General features: G+C 39.0%; 1 protein-coding gene across 1 annotated transcript; it reads left to right on the forward strand.

Annotated features, from left to right (window-relative positions):
- Positions 1 to 6,415: 6,415 nt before the first annotated feature.
- On the forward strand, positions 6,416 to 18,917 carry LOC110975595 (uncharacterized). The gene is made up of 7 exons (XM_087130733.1): positions 6,416 to 6,571; positions 10,368 to 10,468; positions 10,823 to 11,161; positions 12,195 to 12,542; positions 12,775 to 13,098; positions 13,649 to 14,026; positions 14,323 to 18,917. Exons 5-7 carry the CDS (start codon positions 12,798 to 12,800, stop codon positions 14,421 to 14,423), a joined length of 780 nt encoding a protein of 259 aa, XP_086986859.1. The 5' UTR covers positions 6,416 to 6,571; positions 10,368 to 10,468; positions 10,823 to 11,161; positions 12,195 to 12,542; positions 12,775 to 12,797; the 3' UTR covers positions 14,424 to 18,917.
- The last annotated feature ends 1,497 nt before the right edge of the window (positions 18,918 to 20,414 follow it).

Genomic DNA, 20,414 nt, shown 5'->3' on the forward strand with positions numbered 1-20,414 from the left:
CTGTGACTGGAATCCCAGCCACAAGAGTTAAATAGGGCCTATAGCTAGCTAGTTTATTTTTCTGCGGTCACCATGTAAGAGCAAACGCCTTTTGTTTTGACTGGAACTATAATTGTAAATATAGGGTTACAAAGCATCTTACTGATGTGTTTCGATATTGAAAGTATGATTTTAACTCGTTGGTATTTTTTGTCTGGCGAGGGTGGGCACCTGAGGGCACCAGGAATTTGTGGGGGCACGTGCCCCCTACGCCCCCTCCCCGTGGCTACGCCACTGTACCAAACAGCTTTATCCAGAAGGAAACGGGCAATTCCACAGTAGTGTCCTACCTGAACCGTCATTCTCCTTCCCTGTGCATGTTCATATGGAAACTCCTCAGTGTATTCTTTGTCAGATATCTCTTCAAACCAGTCATCCATCAGGAAGGAACAACTAGCATATGTCCTGTATCGCGGCTGTACAGTTCTCACAGAATGGACACGTCATCGTCCAACGGTTCAACAGATTTTCAGTAACCTTTGAAGTCCTTAATCGACATGTTTGCCTCCCATCTCAATTGCTAGCCAATAACATTTTGCTTCGTCATGCCCACTCCATGGCTTTGGCCACAGACTCACTGAGCATTAACTAGACAGGGTTCCCTTCTACCTGGGGTTTTGACTCCTCCCTGGCCAGACAACCATGGTTTCCCCGGCTCCGAACTTACTGTATCTGAACTCGGAAAGTCTCATCTCACTCCCGGAGATTTTCAAGCTGTCCTTCGAAGCAGTAGGCCTTCTAGAAGACGCTGCAGCCTTGGTAGCCAGAAGCAGGAGAGTCTCAACCAAAAAAACCTTACGACAATCGCCTACAGCATTGCTTGAAATAACGGTGTTCACAGAAAGGTGCCGATCCCAATTTTAAATCTTCAACCGTCATTGGAGATTGCCTACCTTATTCCTTCAACTCTGTTCTGCCTGGTTCCACAATCCGAAGTCACCGATCGCCATTGAGGCAGTAGACACTGAGTCCAGAAGATTGTTTGACTTTGTCCAACAACACACACAACTCCCATTTAATTAATAAAGGGTCTGTTGGTGGAGCAACCACCAACCAAAAAGCTTATTCCGAGTTGGGACCTTATTCTTCTCAAGCTGTCCAAAGCACCTTTTGAACCAGCAGGATCTTCTTCGTTTCATCACTTGACAGTGAAAACGGCTTTTCTCCTTGTAGTCTTTCGCAGCACGCGGTAGAAGTAAACTTCATGCCATTCCATAGAAACAGGTCACATACAGGAACCAAGGAGTGTGCGTCTAATTCCAGGAGTTGAACTTCTGACAAAGGACCAATCTGTAAATTTTACTCCTCTGGATTTTTTCCGTCCCTACCTTGACATCCTTTTCAACCTTGAAGAGGATAAATTATGGTGCCATTTGATAATGTTGAAGTTTTATTTAGTGCTCACTTGCACCAAGGAGCCTAGAGGATATACCGCACAACTATTCACCACAACTATTCACCACAACTATTCACCACAACTATTCATCCACATTTCCCAGCTTCAGTGACACCACCACCGAAACAGGCAAGTGGGTCTAAGTCTGGAAAGTCAAATCAGCCTGCAGAGGTCACCCAGATTCTCCCATACCAGGCGCGCCACGAGCGTTTCACTACGCACCCCTGGCTTATAATTATGCCAGATCAGGAGCACCAAGAATCAACTTCGATTGCTGGCCCCCACAGAGCCGCGAATTTTGCGCAGTGCAGCTCAGGCTCATTATCAGGCAGGGCAGATTGGGGGCTTTCTGACCCACTGGAGCATCTCAGACTCAAGTTTAAGCCCATCAGACGATGAGCATGGAAATATCGTGGGGTCTCTTTCAAAGTGTAGCTGTTCCAGAGATTAAGCAAGCAGCAGGTGGGAAGAATCCGTCAACATTCGCATTGTGCTATTTACGGGACCTTCTCCAAAACGAAGGCCGTATGGGTAGACAAATACTGCTGTCAGCTGCACACAAAACAAGAAGAAACTGGCGAAAATCTACAACTTCCTCTTACGGACTTCAGGTTTACAGCTCCCAGCTATGTGTTTTGGCCAAGCCTAGATAAGACCTTTATCTTCTGGTATCCACACTCCTCGTTCCCACCCCTTTCTCTCAGGTAAGTCTCAGTGTTGTAGTCGAGTACTTTGCCAGCCGAGCACAAGTACTGATTTCCGAGTACAGGTACTTGCACCTGTGAGTACGAGTACGAGTACAAGTACTTCTAATCCGAGTACGAGTACGAGTATTGGAACCAGACTACCAATGCCCAAATAAACCGCGGGACCAATCTGGAGTACCACAATATAATTCGCGTACGTGATTGGTTATGTACGCTCACAGACGGCGAATGGGTCGTATACGTTATTAATGGTCCCGCATTCGGCCCTCTTTTTGTCAGAACTGTATCGAATATCGGGTCATTGGGGTCGATATTTTTGTACCTTACTTAACGGCCGTGGTAAGTTAACTTAAAGGATTTCTGATCGAGTACTTTGATGCTCTAGTGCATTTTTGGATGTCGAGTTGCGAGTATTTTGTAGCCCGAGTACAAGAACTGTAGTTCGAGTACGAGTACTTGGACGTCCGAGTATGAGTACGAGTACTCTGAAAACGGTACTCGACGAGTACGAGTACCGGTACTACAACACTGGTCAGTCCAGTGCTTCTCTGCATTTGCAGGTATCGGGGGTGTGGTACTTTTTGTAATAGAAACTCCCCAATCTGTAGGAACTTTCTGTTCTAATAAGAAATACCTCCGTTTCCATCCCTCCCATGCCATCTTGTCTGTGGCATATTAAAACGGGGGAGTTACCTACGGAATCCTGGAATGTTCAGTCATGAGACCTGCAGTGTATGAGGGTTGACGTCATGGTCTTTGTTCTTTTCAGAGAAAATGCTTGCGCATGCCCATTGGATACGCACTCGTAGGTGTCGGAGGTATTTTTTTTTTATTTGGGGAGATTCTAATGTTTAGTCTAATCTTAGAAGTGCGTCAGGTCACCTTGACTGAATTAAAGGGTGCACTGTCCTAATTCAATGATTCAAATACACCGCTGGACAGTTTCTTCTGAAAATAAGAGTTTGCATGGGCCTAGAAATTGTGGGAGCTTGTAAGTATTGCCAAGGATCAACATTCTAGATTAAGGGGCTCCTTATCTGAGAGCAAAGCAGACGAAAAGTTGTCTTTGCAAAATTGTCCAAAGAGCCTGAGAAAGTGAATGGGTGTCATTTGAAAAATTGCTACCACAGTTGTAACTTCTGTGTCCTTCCTCCATGGTCAATCTATCATCGGTCAAGGCTTTCGTTGTTAACCGTATTGCACTCACTAGCTATCCGTTTCTACCATTTTCATATGCTGTGGAAAAATCAAGTCGAACTGCGCCCAGCCTGATGTGCAAACCAGCTGAACTGGGACGAACGACTTGGTCCGACCATTCACGAAGGCTTATGTTTGTCTTTAGAGTCGTTAGATCTAAGCGCAGCAGGCGCATGGGTATTTTCCTTAGTCCGTGGTCCACCTGAAGTTTCAAATCGTGTTTTACGTCAGATATACTAAATCTGCCCTGAGAATGCATTCCATTTAAGGCGCCTTTCAATATGTACGTTTTTTGAGTGCGTTGCGTACACAACGCGTTATTGCTTTTCACTTTTACAGACACAAAAATCGACTCCATTCCCACAACACACTTGTGCGTTACGTTCGGCCGTCCAAGTTAGTCTGAAAGCGACTTTTACTGATACGCAACGCTTTACAAAAGTGTTGATGGGCATATGAAAAAGGCGTCTTTACGGTCGAGTTTGAGTGCTCGATCGTAAGTTAGGGCGTTATTTCCTACTCATAGCTAATTATCTAATTTAAAAATATTATAGTCTGTTAACTTCTTGCGGCTAGGCTTTGCTATATTTTATTTTGGTAAGCTGTACACATTGCAATAACTTCTGAGTTATAAAAGGTGCTGTCGATCTTCGATAATTTCGAGATTTGGTGTAGGCTTCCCTTGCAGAGGTTACAACCAAAGTTCTCTATTAAGATTTCTAAAAAAAAACGTTGCAGACTTCAGCAGGTTATTCAGGCGTTCGCACTAAGTCTGATAGACAATTCCTACAAATGAAAATATCACACTTGAGAGCATAATGATAACCGGCAGCATTAAAAGTTCCTGATGCGCACAATCGTGGATTGTGGAAATTCCAAATGTCTATTTTTATCTTTCTCGCCTTATCACATACTTCCGTGAACTTTGATTTGTTTATGATGTTATTTCGTGGCGCATATTAGCCCAGTCAGATTAACTCGAAATTACTATTGTCCTATAAAGGACTTTTAAATTGCTCGCTTTATTTGATAAAAGGACTATTATTGAAATGTATTATTAGCGGCAATCATGACATGTTGAGCTGAGTATTATTGTCAATTTTTAAAAGTTAAGTCGTGATCATTATATGAAGCCCTTTCGAATAAACCTTTGCGATTTTAGTTTTAATAAAATCTAGTACATTGAGTTATCTGATTGCACATAAATATAACGATTTGAATCCCCTACACTAAAGACACTGTTGCTATACCTCGTGATTCGGGCAAGCTTTGCATAACGACCATCATCACAGGAATGCACCGTTTCCTTTGTGCCCTTCCTATCTATTGAAAACAGTGTATTGGTGCAAGGCGTCTCTTATGTAACCCCGAATCACGAGGTTAATCACAGTGTCTTTAGTATGGGGAATTCAAATTTTAATGTTCACGCGAACTCAGTGTTCCAGTTTTATTAAAGTTTAACTTGCATAAGGTTTATTTGATGTGGTGACACGTCAAATTATTTGCACAATCGGAAGCCCATTCCATTTTGGTTCCCGTTACAACAAAATTACGGACTCAGCGTACTAGTATAAGCCTATTTGAGGTATGGCCAAATCTAACAATTTAGCCCAGGGGAAATAAACTAGCGGTTGGAAGAAAAATCATAACCTATTAACTCGGCGTTTAAATGTGTCCTTTTCAAATATACATGCAAATTTAAATGACTTTCTCTCTTAATCCTTCGAAAGTCTTGTGAGCTGGAAAAACAACATAAAGCTATCCCTCATCGGGCAATAGTCCATTTCATATAGGTTATGAAAAATACTTTTTTCTTTGGGATGAATTTTCAGTTTTCAAACAAACAGAAATTCTGCAAAATTAAGATAAACAAATGGTGGAACTATTAAATCTAAATTTTAGCAGCGAGTTACTTTGCCTTGATGCTATCAACTTTGTCTGTCACACCGTGCTGAGCGACTAGAATGAGTGCAGTCTAACGTTTAGGCCTCCATCACAAGCAAATCAAATACCGCCAAATACGTGTCAACAAACCTCATGATAACCTCTTGACATGAACTCTGAGGGACTTTTTAGCCAACTGTTTTCCTCTCCTACATGCAAACATGGACTATGAAAAAGCTGTCTCTATCCATAGAAGTATATTCATATGTTTGTTTGTTTGTTTGTTTGTTTGTTTGTTTGTTTGTTTGTTTGTTTGTTTGTTGGGGTGTTTGTTTGTTTGTTTGTTTGTTTGTCAAAGATAAAGTAATATGGTCAAAGATAAGCCTACAGTTGTTAAGAGGTCCCGTAAATTAAACCCAACTGTTTTTCTCTCCTACATGCAAACATGGACTATGAAAAAGCTGTCTTTTATCATTGAAGTATACTCATATGTTTGTATATAAGTTCATAACAACTTATGTTTACTTCTTGCGGCTAGGCTTTGCTTTACTTTACTTTGGTAAGTTTTACACTTTGCAAATAACTTTGAAAAATTTATTTTTTGATTCAGAGTTATAAAAGGTGCTGTCGATCTTTCATAATTTCGAGAGTTGGTGTAGGCTTCCTTTGGAGAGGTTATAACCAAAGATCTCCAGTAAGTTAGTTGGGCGTTCGCACTGAGTCTGATAGACAATTCCTACAAATGCAGAAAATATCATATTTGAGAGCATAATGATAACCGGCAACTTTAAAAGTTCCTGATGCGCACGATCGTGGATTGTGGAAATTCCAAATATCTATTTTTATCTTTCTCGCCTCATCACATACTTTCGTGTACTTTGATTTGTTTATGATGTTATTTCGTAGCGCATATTATCCCAGTCAGATTAACCTCGAAATTACTATTGTCCTATAAATTTTGGCAGCGAGTTACTTTGCCTTGATGCTATCACCTTTGTCTGTCACACCGTGCTGAGCGACTAGAATGAGTGCAGTCTCACGTGTAGGCCTCCATCACAAGCAAATCGAGTACCGCCAAATACGTGTCAACAAACCTTATGATAACCTCTTGACATGAACTCTGAGGGACTTTTTACACAACTGTTTTTCTCTCCTACATGCAAACATGGACTATGAAAAAGCTGTCTTTTTTCATAGAAGTCTATTTATATGTTTGTTTGTCAAAGATTTAAAAGTAATGTGGTCAAAGTTAAGCCTACAGTTGTTAAGAGGTCCCGTAAATTAAACCTTAACATAGTTTCCAGAAGCTGCATCTGGAAGAGGTTCCTGTGACTTTTTGCTCAACAAGGTAGGGTTTCTTTGCTTTGTTTTAGAAAAAATTTAAAAGAACAGTCGAGGGCAGAGAACTGTATTGGCATTGTATACCTTTTCAATCATAATATTGTATCATTTCCCTATTTTTTCAAAAGTGAATTCATTCATCCAAAAAGTCTGCTGTGCCCTGAGTCACTAATGATACTGCTCGTCAACAAAACATCATTATCTACTTCAATTCAATTCTGATATGTTTTTTGTTGTTTCTGAGTAGATGAAGTTAATACTATAACTATTTTACGTGCTCAATTAGGTATTTGGTTCTAAACTGACAGCTCTGCTATTTTCTACTTGTAACCTTTACTTTGAAAATTTAATATTGTTACAATGAAATTTGCTTAACTTTTGGAAAGGACGTTCTCTGAATAGACTTTAGGGGACAACGTTGACCTAATGGTCAAGATTGGTTATTTTCGTTTTAACAGTAACAAAATATTTCTTTATTTGTTCAGTCTTCATTCTAGGGTTAAAGTAGCCAGTTGGTTCTCTGGGCCAAGTTTCTACACGGGACGTGTACAATATTAATAGACAACAGTTAGTAGTTTGTCTGTTGGGTCCATTTTATTTTATTTGTGCTTTCTTTGTCAACATTCTTCGCCTCATTGTAACAGTATTTTGTGACTGCACCCTTAACACATGCACTGAGCAGGGTTTAAGTAGATGGGTCGATTTCACGAAACTCATCTTATCTTGAAACTTATCTTAAGGCTTAAGATGAGTCCCAACTCGATGATTGATCTTTGCTAAGAAGGGTTCCAAGATTGGTTTAGCCAAACCCATTTTGAAATAACAAATAGGTTTTCCTATACCATGAGATTTTTTAGCATTTCATTTCAATGAAAAGTAACTTTTTTTGTAAATGATAACACTTTCCAAGCCTGTTCCTGCAGCTAGTTTCATCCCACAAAACTGTTTAAAAAATAGCTCTAGGACAATACTCGTCTTTCACTTCGACAATATTTACCGCATGCATTAATGAGATAAGACAACCTCAGACCCATTCCAAGTTAGGAAGAGTTCTTGAAGAAGTTAGGATTTGTTGAACGTGTCATAAAATTTGGTGAAATTGATCATAAGACGAGTTGTAAGGTAGGACAGGTTACCCCTCTTAAGACACGTCTTACCGTTTTATGAAATCAGCCCTGGGGGTCACTCGTTTACCAGAGTGGTCATTTTAACCCAACACGTATGTGCTTGCGCTTTTCCTAAAATGTCTCTGAAGTTGTGGTGACAAAAAAAATCTCCGGCAACACTGCGTTTTGGGTCCTCGTAACCCTATATTCCAACATGCGTGTTGTCCTTAAGTCCGTGTGTGAGTTCTTATTCAAAGATTCTTCCGGAGAAGAGGTAACAGCTAATAATAGCAACAGAAGCAACAGTAGACCCCAGGTTTGGAATTGAAAGCAGTTTTAAAACGGTAAAACCACCTTTTCGGGGAAATTGGGGATTGTTTTCGGGATGAAAAGTCATTTTACAAAAAAAAAAATCCGTCCTACCCGAGGCCTAGATACGCCACTGACACAAATCAATATTTGATTTTGATTTTGATGATACGAAGTGCAAATATGTGCACAACCACGTACAAAGTGTAAGTGCCGTCTAACGAGACCGTACACAACCTAATTTTAGAGCTCCGTCACAATACGAGTTCATGCTACTTGACAGGCTGCGCAAAGGGTATGCATAGTTTGCTGGGACATTTCATTTCCTCCCATTACTGTATATAATTAGTTTCTTGAACCCTTCGCATGATTGGTAAGAACACCTGCCTATGATTGACTAACACTCTGGACTATGATTGGTCATATGTCTTAACTGTGATCGGTCAAGTTTTTGAATAATTAGTGCTAGAATCCGCCACAGAGTCCCAACTTTGCGGAAACCTTAACTTTGTAAGGGTTGAAACTATATACAGTCATTTGCGAAATTTACGAAGTGCATTTCAAATATAAACCAGTTCATCATAACAACCTATGTTTACTTTTAATTTGTAACCTTAATATCTTGGTTAACAGCGTACATTTCCATTACTACATTTTGACTATATTTCAATGATTTGAAGTGTTAACAGTCTAATGGTTAGTGTGCCCGCCATCGTTTTTGATGACTTGAACTGGGTTTTTCACCCCTGCAAAATGTCATAGAAGACTTGCCTTTGGAGAAAAATTCATTCAAATGGGCTCATAGCACTTGTCGGGTGTATGAATGAGTAATTCAATGAGACAATGTTGTGCAGGTCCGGTGACAGAAATACCAACAAAATACCAGATGGTCTTAAACTTTTGCAAATGACGGTAGAACACCGAGAGGGGTAACTTGAGTGTGGACACAATGTAACTTTGCCAACAATAGCAGCTGTTTGAACAATTAATATAACCACCCAGGACAGAGTAAATTGTATAATAAACTCTTTGAAATCATACGCAGCATGTAAACCCATGTTTTGCCAAGTACAAAGTATTCTGTCAGTTGTTGGTTTGTTTGGGCATTTTCAGAAACGAAGTTTGTGTTTATTAGGTTCCAGCTGAGTAGAGTTATCTATGCAGCGTCAAGTCTAGAAAAAACTTGCAATATGTCAATATCAATAAGGCTTCCAACATTTTATAGGGCCTTTTCACCTGTATATTGTTGAATTATGAATACTGATTCGAATTGATTGAACAAACATGTCAAGTTCTGGGTTTACTTTTGAAAATTCGTTATGCCAGATTAACATAACTAGTGAAGGTGGTTGTAATGGTACATAATCAACTAACATCAATACAGCATCTGTATAGTTCATCAGCATGATTTGATTTTTGCCAAGCAAATACTGTTCCTATCTATTTCAGTTTCCATACCTTTGTTTGAGAAAATTTAAACTGTGGTAACCCCGGGTGGGGCACGTGACTAAGACTTTTCGTGGGGGCGGTGTACGAATCCTCAACAAAACAGACCAAGCATAGATCTGTTAATTTTTTATTTCAAAAAGCAGCAGAATTCATGAGGTGCCATTTGTTTTCGGGGAGTTACAAGTAAACTCCAGAAATGGGGAGCTCAAATTTTTTTCTTGCCTCATAGACAAAAGGTGCAGACGCCACCCTGCAGCCCCCCCCCCCCGGTGCGGGCCTATATGAAATGCATGTAGCATACGCAGTTGTAATGAATTTAAATTCAGATGGATTTGGGAAAATACCCTTTCGGGGTCATCAGATATCTGAAGACAAAGCTAAATGTACAAAGACCAAGTGATGTCCTCTGCGTCATCGGACGTCCACCCAGAAGCCTGGAGTTCGCTACAAAGATGAAAATGTTGAAGTTAATCAAATTATTAAAGTTGAATACCAAAAGACGCACTGAGAACAAAAAAAAATCCTGTCAGTTTGTTCGATCCTGGAAGCTACAGAAAATCATCTTTCTGACCATGTACATAGCTCAAAAAGTCAATTTGAGACTTATTCGTGATTTCGACGTGATGGGTCATTTACGCCGTAAGCTGATACTGTGCATGAGTTGAGTGACGCCAACTCTTGCTTTTGTGTAACGTTTTTGTCAAACTTTAATTCAATGCTTGGTGTATCTCTACGAGTTAGTCACAGTATACACTCAGCTCTTGTTGGGAGTGAAATACATGAGCAAGGAAACTTAAATTTACAAGCCCAATGGGTATAAATCATTCCTAACGCTGGTACTCGGCCTTATAAGAAGTAAAACAAGAATATCTGACCATGCTGAACTATTTACATTTAGAAGGTGATTAACAAGAACTAATTTGTATTTTTTCTGAGCAGGATACATTCCATGGATGTCAAGAAGCAGAGCGTTTTCTGGCTTATCATCATTGGAGCCACACTGAGTGCATCAAAATACCATATTTGTCCTCATAACAAAGGTAAGAAATTATATTTCTTAAATTAAGTTAAATGTGGTAGATTTGCCGTAGATTGACACCATAAACAGCGTCACCTGTTGCCAGGGGCAATGACATCATTTTGAAAGCCTACAAATCCATGACCACTCAGCTTCCCTATCTCTGCATGTCACATCTTGCCATATCCTACGTCCAAAAAAAACACAAAACAAGCTTTTAGAATGCAGGTATTTGGCAAAATTTCAGAAAAAGAACTCCAGACCAACAGTCACTATTGAAGGGACACTCCATTCAGACCGTTTGGTTGAAAATCCTTTGTAAACTTTCCCGTGAATTGTACGTGCTTTGTCAAAATAAATCTGTACTCTCTTTTAGAAATCAGGGAGCAACATGCCTTCGGCCTCTTGAGTGAAGACGCCAAAGTACAACAAGGAATTTGGCACAAAATCCCTTGTTTGGCCTACCGTCCTGGTGAAGAATTGGATGGGATCATTTGGTACAAAGGATCAAGAATAGATGACCTTGGAACATAGAGGCTCATCAGTCGAAAGGGAGCTGATTACTTTCCAACTACCGAAAGATACGCATTTTCATCTGATGAATCCAGTCTCTTAATAAAAGGCGTCGAGAAGACCGACGAAGGGACATACCTGTGTCAGGTCATCCCAGAAAATTCACTCTTTCGAGCAAAAGGCGTTCATATCAACGTTATTGGTAAGACTGCAAACGCTTTAACAGTAGTATGGTGTCACCACTTAATTAATGTATGCCACATAATTTGACTTCAGTGTTTACAAAAAGCAACGTTATACTGTACTGCACTTCCTTATTGTTCTCTGGAACATTATTTGTTCTTCAATTTTCCGGACAGCCCTCCATACAACTGTCAACCCAACGTAATCTTTCAATGATGCCCCTAATTCAAAAATTATTTCAAAATGAAGAACAACCAAATGAAAAACTAGAGACCATTAGGTAGATTACAATTTGGGGTTTGCAATTCTAGTACATACACTCTTTACGAAATGGCGGTGACATATCGGGAATGTTAGTCTCATTTATCACAAGATGCTTCGTGATAAATTCAATAATAAGTCCAATTCTGTTTTCTGTTGGACCCTCCCTACAGGATCATATCACTCTCCAAATAAGCAAAGTCACTACGATATTTTCCAAATTTATCCCTGTACAGCATAACAACACTGGTCTGTTTTGTTGAGCAAATTAATTATGTAGAAAAGCTGGTTACTCGATCCTTCGAATTTCGTGTGAAGTTTCGCCCTGAGGCTAGGCCTTGAGTGATGGTCGCAATGATACAGGGCTCTTGGTATAGCTTTCTTCTGTGGAGAAACATTCGTTCCCAAATACTCAAAACTCACGCGGCACAGTAGCTAGCACGGGGGCAGGAAGGAAACCCCGAACCTAAGGGATACAGCCACCTATAATATTAATGAACATGCATACAAGTTCCATGCATGCATGAAATATTTATAAAACTAACACGTTTTAATGATTCGTAAACACAGTTCAGGCATTTTTCAAGTCAATGTTATTCTTCTCTGGATTCAGACAATAAAGCAGGACACAAATAAAAGTTATGGTAACCGTTATTCTCACTGAAGCAGGTCTTTGGGAGGTGTCCAGGCTGGATGTTTGCTCTGATTTTGCCAATTCTCGGCCGATCTTCACCTGCTGCATTAGGGATCTGCTTTTCATTTTCTCATCTCATCTTCTCTGTTGTTTCCAGCTGATTCGTTTCCAGCTGTTATCAGTGACACATCAATTTCTGCACGTTTGGACCAAAGAAGTAGGCAACTGCTACCGTGTCAGTGTGCTGAACAGGTCACAGAGGGCATTTCCGTAGTTTATTGGTCAGCGGGGAATGGTGTCATTGCAGACACAGAGATCATTGGGGCGCGTTTTTCCGATGGCACTTTCATTCAGACTAAGTATGGCACTGATTGCAACATTGATTCCGATGCATCCCTTATCGTAAATTGTCCACATGCGTTTGCTGATGTGACGAGGCTATGGTGCCATGTGTTTCTATCCAATGGCACGCAGCGGAGTTGTCACACTGACCTGTCATTCGCAGGTAATTTAACGAGTTTGCAAACCTTTCTTAGAAAAGAAATACACTTACATACTTAAAAATTAGTCATTTCTAATGTTTGAATTCTCGAAATGAATTAAAAATTGGACATTGTTATTTTTCTGTAGCGCCGCCACAGCAAACATTTGTCCTAAGTAGGTCATTTGCATGGTTGAAAACGATATTACTTGTGCATGTAACGTTGTTACGATTACTGGCTGGTTTGGTAAAACAGAAACATTCGAGGCAAGCCCGGTAATGAAGGCAACAGAGACAGCTTTCTATCTACAAAAGGGTAGGGAGCAGACTCTTCCATGTGTAGACAAGACGCCTGGCGAGAAATCTTGCAGTATCCGATGGATGCAAGACGACAAGGACAGCGGTCGGCAGATTCTCCATTACCAGGTGTTCAACAACCACATCACCGCTGAGCCTACCTTTCACCTTGCCGTTGACTTCGGTCTCACTATCAAAAGTGTACAAGACAACCATACTGGAAGATACACCTGTTCAAGAGGTGCCGGAAATCCATACACAATTATTTCCGCATTCGTTATAGGTAAGTTTCATATCATTTGGTCTCACATAAACGTAAATTTCCAGAGAGAAAAAGAGTTCTCCTTTTATTGTTTAAAGCTTTTTCCGCAGAACAATGTCGTTTAGGTGAAAAGGCTTGCATAATTATTCCCTTCCTCGGTCTTAACATTACTTGGTTGACAAAAGGCAAAACTTTACGTGCTAGCATGGAGGGTAAAATTCCCAAGCTCAAGACTGTATACCTCACACCCAGAATTTAAAGAAATCGCTGTTCAGGAAGCTTATGGACTGTACCCGCCAAAGGGAAATGAACCAGCAATGACCAGTGCATGTAGTTTTTTGTTTTCTTTGGAATAGGAAAGGAATGACATTGGCATGTTATTTAATAACTTTAGACAGGAACAACATGACACGGCTCTGGAGGAACAACAACGTTAATATCTTTACCTATTCCTTCCTAGAACAACCAGCGCTAGCTTTAATAGTCTTATTCTTTGACACTTGATGCTGTCGTAGATAGTTTAACACTTTAGGCCAAACCTTTCATCCATTTCAATTGTGTTTTGTAAAAGGTGATTCTTTTCCACTTGATGACAAGAAATCGATAGCCGCTGATCAGGTGACTTTTGAACCTGGTCAGAGATTCGAACTGCCCTGCCCTGCCAAATCAAACCTATCTGAGACAACCAAGGCAACATTGGTTTGGTCTTATGGCACCTCAGACAAGCGGTCACCCACTGTTATTGGCACACGGAATCTACCAGATGGTTCAAAAAGTATGTCTGATCTGGGAGGCAAACGGTGCTTTGATATAGCTTCAAACGGTTCCCTCCTTTCCAACTGTTCTGATGAAGATGATGTTAGGTACTGGTGTCACGTCTTTCCCCATGATAGTTTGTTACGGAGATCCCATGTCGATGTGTCTTTCCACACTCAGAACACTACTCCAAGTAAGTAATATTAAACTCTAGTTTTTGGATTATTGACATTCACAAATGCTGGCTAGATATCCGAAGTGTTGCCTACATCTGACCTCTGTGAACTACATACGGACAGTAAAATTAAACTGTGCAAAGTTGTAGATGGCGTACTCCGTCACGCAGTATTTGCTGAAAATTCAAAAATGTTTTCTTTATCTTTTATTATGCCGAACTTCAATGAACACCATTGAGATGATTTTTTGATACCAGTTCTTATGTTTGGGGGAATGTATATATTGACATCTTAGTTTTTTCTGTGTGTTTAGACTCTGCGCAGGTGCCCTGTATGAGACTTCATGTGGCAGGCGTAATCATTGCTTGTGAGATGATGATTAGACTTGTGCTGTCCTGGAACAATCTGACTTAGTTTGACGGTTTCATCTTATCATTTGGCACACTTTAAGCTTTTTTAACGATACTTGTTATCTTTGTTTATATTATTTTTTAAATTATTGTTCTTCTTGTTATTCATTTTATTATTGCATGTTGTTACTAGAATCTGTTTGTTAATCTCTCTCTAATTGGTATCCCTGTTGTAACCGATGCTGCTCCTTTTATTGGATACTTTTTATTTTATTTTTTGTTTTGCAATAAAAAAAATAATGTGTGAACCGCTAACCTGAGAAAAACCTATTTGTCGGGAACGTGATACACCTGTAGGTGAGCCTATTCGAAGAGTTGCGCTTTGAGGCAAATTGAGAAACACAGCAGGTGTTCACTGGGGTTAGGGGAGGGGTTGTTTTGTGGGATGTGAGTTTTAGTTGTTATTTTTATTTTCGGTTTTGTTTTGCTTTGGCTATTATTTTTGTTTTCTGCTTTCATTTTGGGTTTTATGCTTGGGAACTAGGAATTGTTTTAAAGAGTGCTGCGTAATCCTGGTTTTTATGATGTGCAACGAGATCAGGATAAACAAAGGACGTTATTCAAAACAAATACATGTAGGCAAAGTTTGGTTAGAAAAGGATAAGGGATTATTGCATTAGTGGTAAGTAAGGTTTGAAAAATTCTTGGCACGTTCCCCTGGGAATGTCTCCCTAATTTATAAAGGGTAATTATTATAACTTTTCGTTATTAGTTATTTCTTCATCTTATACACCATTATTATTAATCTGCGTCGTATATTTTTGCATCAATATTTCTTTTGCACGCAGAATGGTACGTTTGTTGTTGATGTATTTTTTATTTATTTTATTTTTGGTTCATTTCAAGGGCGTACCTCATTATTCCCCCGTGCAACAAAAGCCACTACCCCAAAAATAAGGCAAAACAAACCATTGCCAGGTACAGAGAATACTGACACATCAAAGGCATTTAGACACTTAGAGATCGAAAAGCAAACCTGATTTGGTTTCCAATCGTAAATATCTGCAATCTGCGATCTTATACTTAACGGTCGTAATGATCTACGACATTTTTTGTAATACTCAGTTCTTTGCAAAACTAAACATAGCAACCACGACGTCTGGTCCTAGTGGTATGTGGAACCCGCAAAAAATGTCCAACAATTTGGGAAAATGGCCCCAAACTAAGCAATAACTGGAATCAGGTGACACAAATGAGGCCCTATTCATATGTCAAGTGTTCTTGTAGTCATTGCTGTTATTGTGTTATTGTTACCATTATTATTATTATTCCTGTTTTTATTTTCATGTAATTGTACTTTGCTTTTTTACTTCCACTGATGCATGATCACTGTTTCTGCTAACCTTGTTGGTTATTATTGTTAATTTTTACTGTTGCATTTTTTTGCCATATACAGTTTCAACTATATCGTGGGTACTATTACCTGTGTCGCTGTGTTGCCTTTGCAAACTTTCGTATTTTTCATGTTATTATTTTTGCAGTCGTAACTGCTGTTATTGGTATATATTTCATTGTTGTTTTGTTTTGATGATTCTTTTTTTTCTCTCTCTTATCGTTTTATTTCTGTTTTTCCATAGTTTAATGACGTATTTGGACGTTTTGACACATTTTTTTAAACGTGTCAGCGCTTCAGCCTTGCACTTTGTCAGGGGTATGAAGCAAAGGGGTTGAAACTTATTCGCCCATATGTTTGCGAGGGACACGTTATTGAGTTATTTGTTTCCCACACGTTCGCTTTTTAAAGGAAGTCTGTATTGGAATAGAGTTCTGTTCCAATGAGTTCATACCGATTTACTATTTTGCACAAGGATATGAATATTAACAATAATTAAATCAATTGGCAAAAATATTAAAATTAAGATAGACGTTTAGAATTCGAATGAAGTGGACATTATGTAAATGCGCTTTGTTTTGACATTAGTGTTGCTACATTTTATCTTAAGATGAGTGTCCTATCATCGCCTGCGACAAGAAATTGTTGCCAGTTGATTAGGTAACCTGAGGAATGAGTATTCTTGAAGAGCTACTCTGTGTCGAATAGTTTGTTTGACCAACAGCAAGTTAGAATGAGCATTTACCCAGAGTCACAGCATTTTCAGATGTGGGTCATTCAGTAGCAGGTGGCAACTGATTTTTTTTGTGCATCACTGAGATGTAGGCCTATAGAAATATCAGGTATAGGCCCTAGGTCACGTAATTATCTTAAGATGAGCTGCGTTCCGTTATTTTTTAAGTCTCATGATGTCAGTGCAACATTTTATGTGCTAATGTGAAGCTTTCCATGCTTATTTACATCTGATGTTAAGAAAGCAAGCAAGAACTAAAAAAACCTTCAATGCCATTCTGACTTTAAAAAATGCGAAGTGTATAGTGAAGTTGATTGGAACCATGGTTTATTCATTGATTCGTACGCTTACATGCACTTTTACCGGTGGTGTTTAATTACAGGATTTTAAGATCTGTTACAGAACAGCGGTACCCAAAACACAAACCTGGTTAGTTTGGCATTGTTCTTATTTGGGGTTCAAGAGTCCTTTTATTCATTATTTGTTATTTTTAACACATTTTAAAAACATTTTCTTAAGCATACCGGTAATTGGTGTTCATTTTGGTTTAACCCTGAATATTATTAAACAAGTTAGAACAATGTTCACATATATCTTGTGATGTATTCAGTCAAGAAAGTGAAAGTGCCTTAACTGAACTGGATACAGTAAGCCTTTCAACTTTTATTCGATACTAATCGTTAAGAACTGTTGAGTCACATTTCGTGTGTTGAATGTTACAATCACTTTTACCTCATTATCTCAGAATTCAGTTAAAACACATTTGAGTCAACAGATATAAAGTAGCACCACAGATAATTTGTTTTAATCTTTAAACATCCTCCATAACGTTTACATGCTGACAAAATAATAATGGATTTAATTTGTTTGATCAGTTGTAGCCTATGTTGTGGGAGCTGATACACCTACTTGCAAAGAAAATACTAAACCCTAAAACAAAAACAAGCAAATCAGATCCAACGCCTGGCGGATATACTTGTGATATGTATGTGTACACTGTTAAATTTGCATTGCTGAGTTGCTCTGGTGAATCGAGAATTGGTATATAGGAGATTATGTGTCCATTCAGGCTGATTTAGGTGTTAGTGAGCAAGAGAGGACATTTTGAACCCTACGTAGCGAAATCCATCGCCTTCTCTGTGTAACGAGTGAATTTGAAGAATCTGGTTGAATTTGTAAAACATGATATTTAATATTCACTTTTTAGTCCTTGCAACTAGGCCTACTCTTTATCTGTTGCCGATTGGCAGTTCATCCGCTTTATTTTCACTGACATGCAAATAAACAGTAAAAGTGAAATAAATGTTTTTGATTGATCAGACGAAGAAAGATAAACAATTTCTTTTAGTCGACTTTTAATCGAAGTTTTTGAACTATTAAGTGTATATGAACTTTGGACAAGTGCGTATATGTGCTGTGATTTTGCTCTCTTTTTTTTATTGATTTCCTACAGCATGATTTGGGATCAGATTGCCAAGTGGTATTTCATGCTATAGATTAGAAAAACACTTCAAGAACGAAAATGGAACTGAACACCCCAAAATCAAATAAGCCTGATACAGCATGACCCAGCACCGTCTAACAGAACTTTCACTCTGTTTTTAGGGTGGGTAGTTTGTGTTAATTTTCCCCCAATTTTGTATTTCTTATTTATAACCACCCTTTTACTCTTCAGAGTTAAAAATCAAACTTTTAAATTCACCGGAGTTTAATAAGTGTGTACGCGTAATCCAAAGGTTAGACACATTAGCAATTGTGACGTAAGGCCTTGCTTGGGCTTGATCTTGACTTGTGATCTCATCTGTTTAACGCTTTAAACCAGAGTTGAAAGGCTTTTCCAGGAGACCTTTAGGATTTTATTCTAAAAAGATATATGTGTTAAACCGTAAAAAGTTTACCATATGCAAATGCGTTTTGAATCTGAATGTAACGAGTCTAGGCTTATTTGGAACTTGCCTTTAAGAACTTGGGACTTGAATTGAGACTCATTTCTTACACGGGGGATTTGCTGAAACATTAAATTTTGTGTCAATCACCTTTATGGCGACCTTTGAAGGATAAAATCAGTCACCAAAGACGCACCCGGGCCATGCGCACCACGTGCTGGTGGCGCAGTCATATTTTCGTGGGATGACGTTTACATCTAATAACTTCGAGAATAAATACAAATTCGAGTTGTCCGCATCCTGACTGTTTAACGGAAGTCCCCAAGTCATTAAGGCACGAAACACGAAAGTGTGTAGGCCTACCTAATCATATAAAACTTTACTTTCTCTACTGTGGCAACATTGTAGTGATTATTTCCCACTTTGTATTCATTCTTGTGGAGTCTTTTTGATTACAATCACTTTACTGAGATTTTTAAAATTCTTGCTACCTGAAGGTTTCTTTCTATTGATAAATAAAAATCAGCCACTTATATGGTACGTTCACCTTCGTGTAGCAAATCTTGTCTTTTCGCAGATCGTGTTTTGCGTGGCGTGACATGTCGCAGAATTTCGGGGCTGTTTTCACTCTTTCTGATGACGATACTTTCTGTGGTCACGTGGTTATTGCAAACAGATAATGATTGGACCATCCATGAATGGGTGAGTGGTAGCAGTCAGGATAGCCTGAAAGCAGGATTTGTTGCGGTCCTGGCATGTAGTGCGTGTCCTACCGCGCCGATGCAGCACACATTCATTCATTCATTCATTCAAATTGGTTTATTAATAATCATGCCTCGCAGCGTCAGCTGAATTGAACATGATTTACAAAGTTTAAAACATCACAAACTATAAACAATTAAACTTAATAAAAAAAACAGAACGAAAAACCAAATTACAGAGAAAACATCTTATATAGACACAAATAAGAAAAAACCGTTCATGGTTAAAAATGCAAATTTACAAATGAGTTGATTAAAATGCCAGTACACATGTAACCAAAATTCAGTTTAAAATGGGCAAAACAAAAAAGGCCCATTTAAAAATTGTAAAAACAACCAAATATGCAAACAAATCATTAAATATTAGGAGTGTTTAATAAGCGAATGAGATAAGGGATGGCACTCTTCTGCATGCGATTTGTTTTACATGGCAGTTCTGTATATCTTCGTCTGTTACTTCTAGAAGGCCTAGTATTCGTAGTTTCAGGGGGAAGAAATTGCCTAAATTGATTGGTGTTCTTTAAGGTTTTGTCAATGAAAGAAACACATAAGGAGACCCTACGAGCCTCAAGGGAAACCAAATTAACCACAGATAAAACGTCTTCATATAGTGTACTCATGGCCCATTATTATACGCAGTACTCGTTTTTGCACTCTCTCAAGGCTTGATTTGTCGTAATTAGTAAGCGCACCACTCCACACAGGTGCTGCATATTCAGTAACAGGCCTAACAAAGCTAGTATATATTGTCATTAAATCCTGTCGTGGAAGACCGTGGCGTTTTAAGACTCGTAACATATGAATTCTACTATTGGCTTTCTTTGTCATACTTTGCACTTGTTTGGTCCATTTAAGATCACTTTGAACAATGATACCTAACAATTTAGCTTCATTCACAGTCATAAGATCGTGGTCTGCAATACGCAATATTGGGAAATCAGGAGGATTACGCGTAAACGATATTTCCATTTTCAAACATTTGGCTGGATTCAGTTTCATTTGTTTTTGTTCACACCAGTTCACCAGTTCATTAAGTGTACTCTGCATATTGGATGGCTTTGCGGAATTCCTGCATTCTACAATTGACATGTCATCCACGTATTTGAACATAGAAACATCGTCAGAGTTCACTGGTTTAATGCTGTTTATCATGGTAAGAAATATGACTGGTCCTAGCTTAGTCCCTTGTGGAACACCTGCATGAAGGTTTGCCCACTTCGAGTACGCTGAATGATATCTCACACACTGTTGGCGGCCGCTCAGGAAGTCCGCAATCCAATGA

The sequence above is a fragment of the Acanthaster planci genome, linkage group LG20 (genome assembly GCF_054643075.1).
Source record: "Acanthaster planci isolate LZ-2023a linkage group LG20, COTS_SCS, whole genome shotgun sequence".
NCBI lineage: Eukaryota > Metazoa > Echinodermata > Asteroidea > Valvatida > Acanthasteridae > Acanthaster > Acanthaster planci.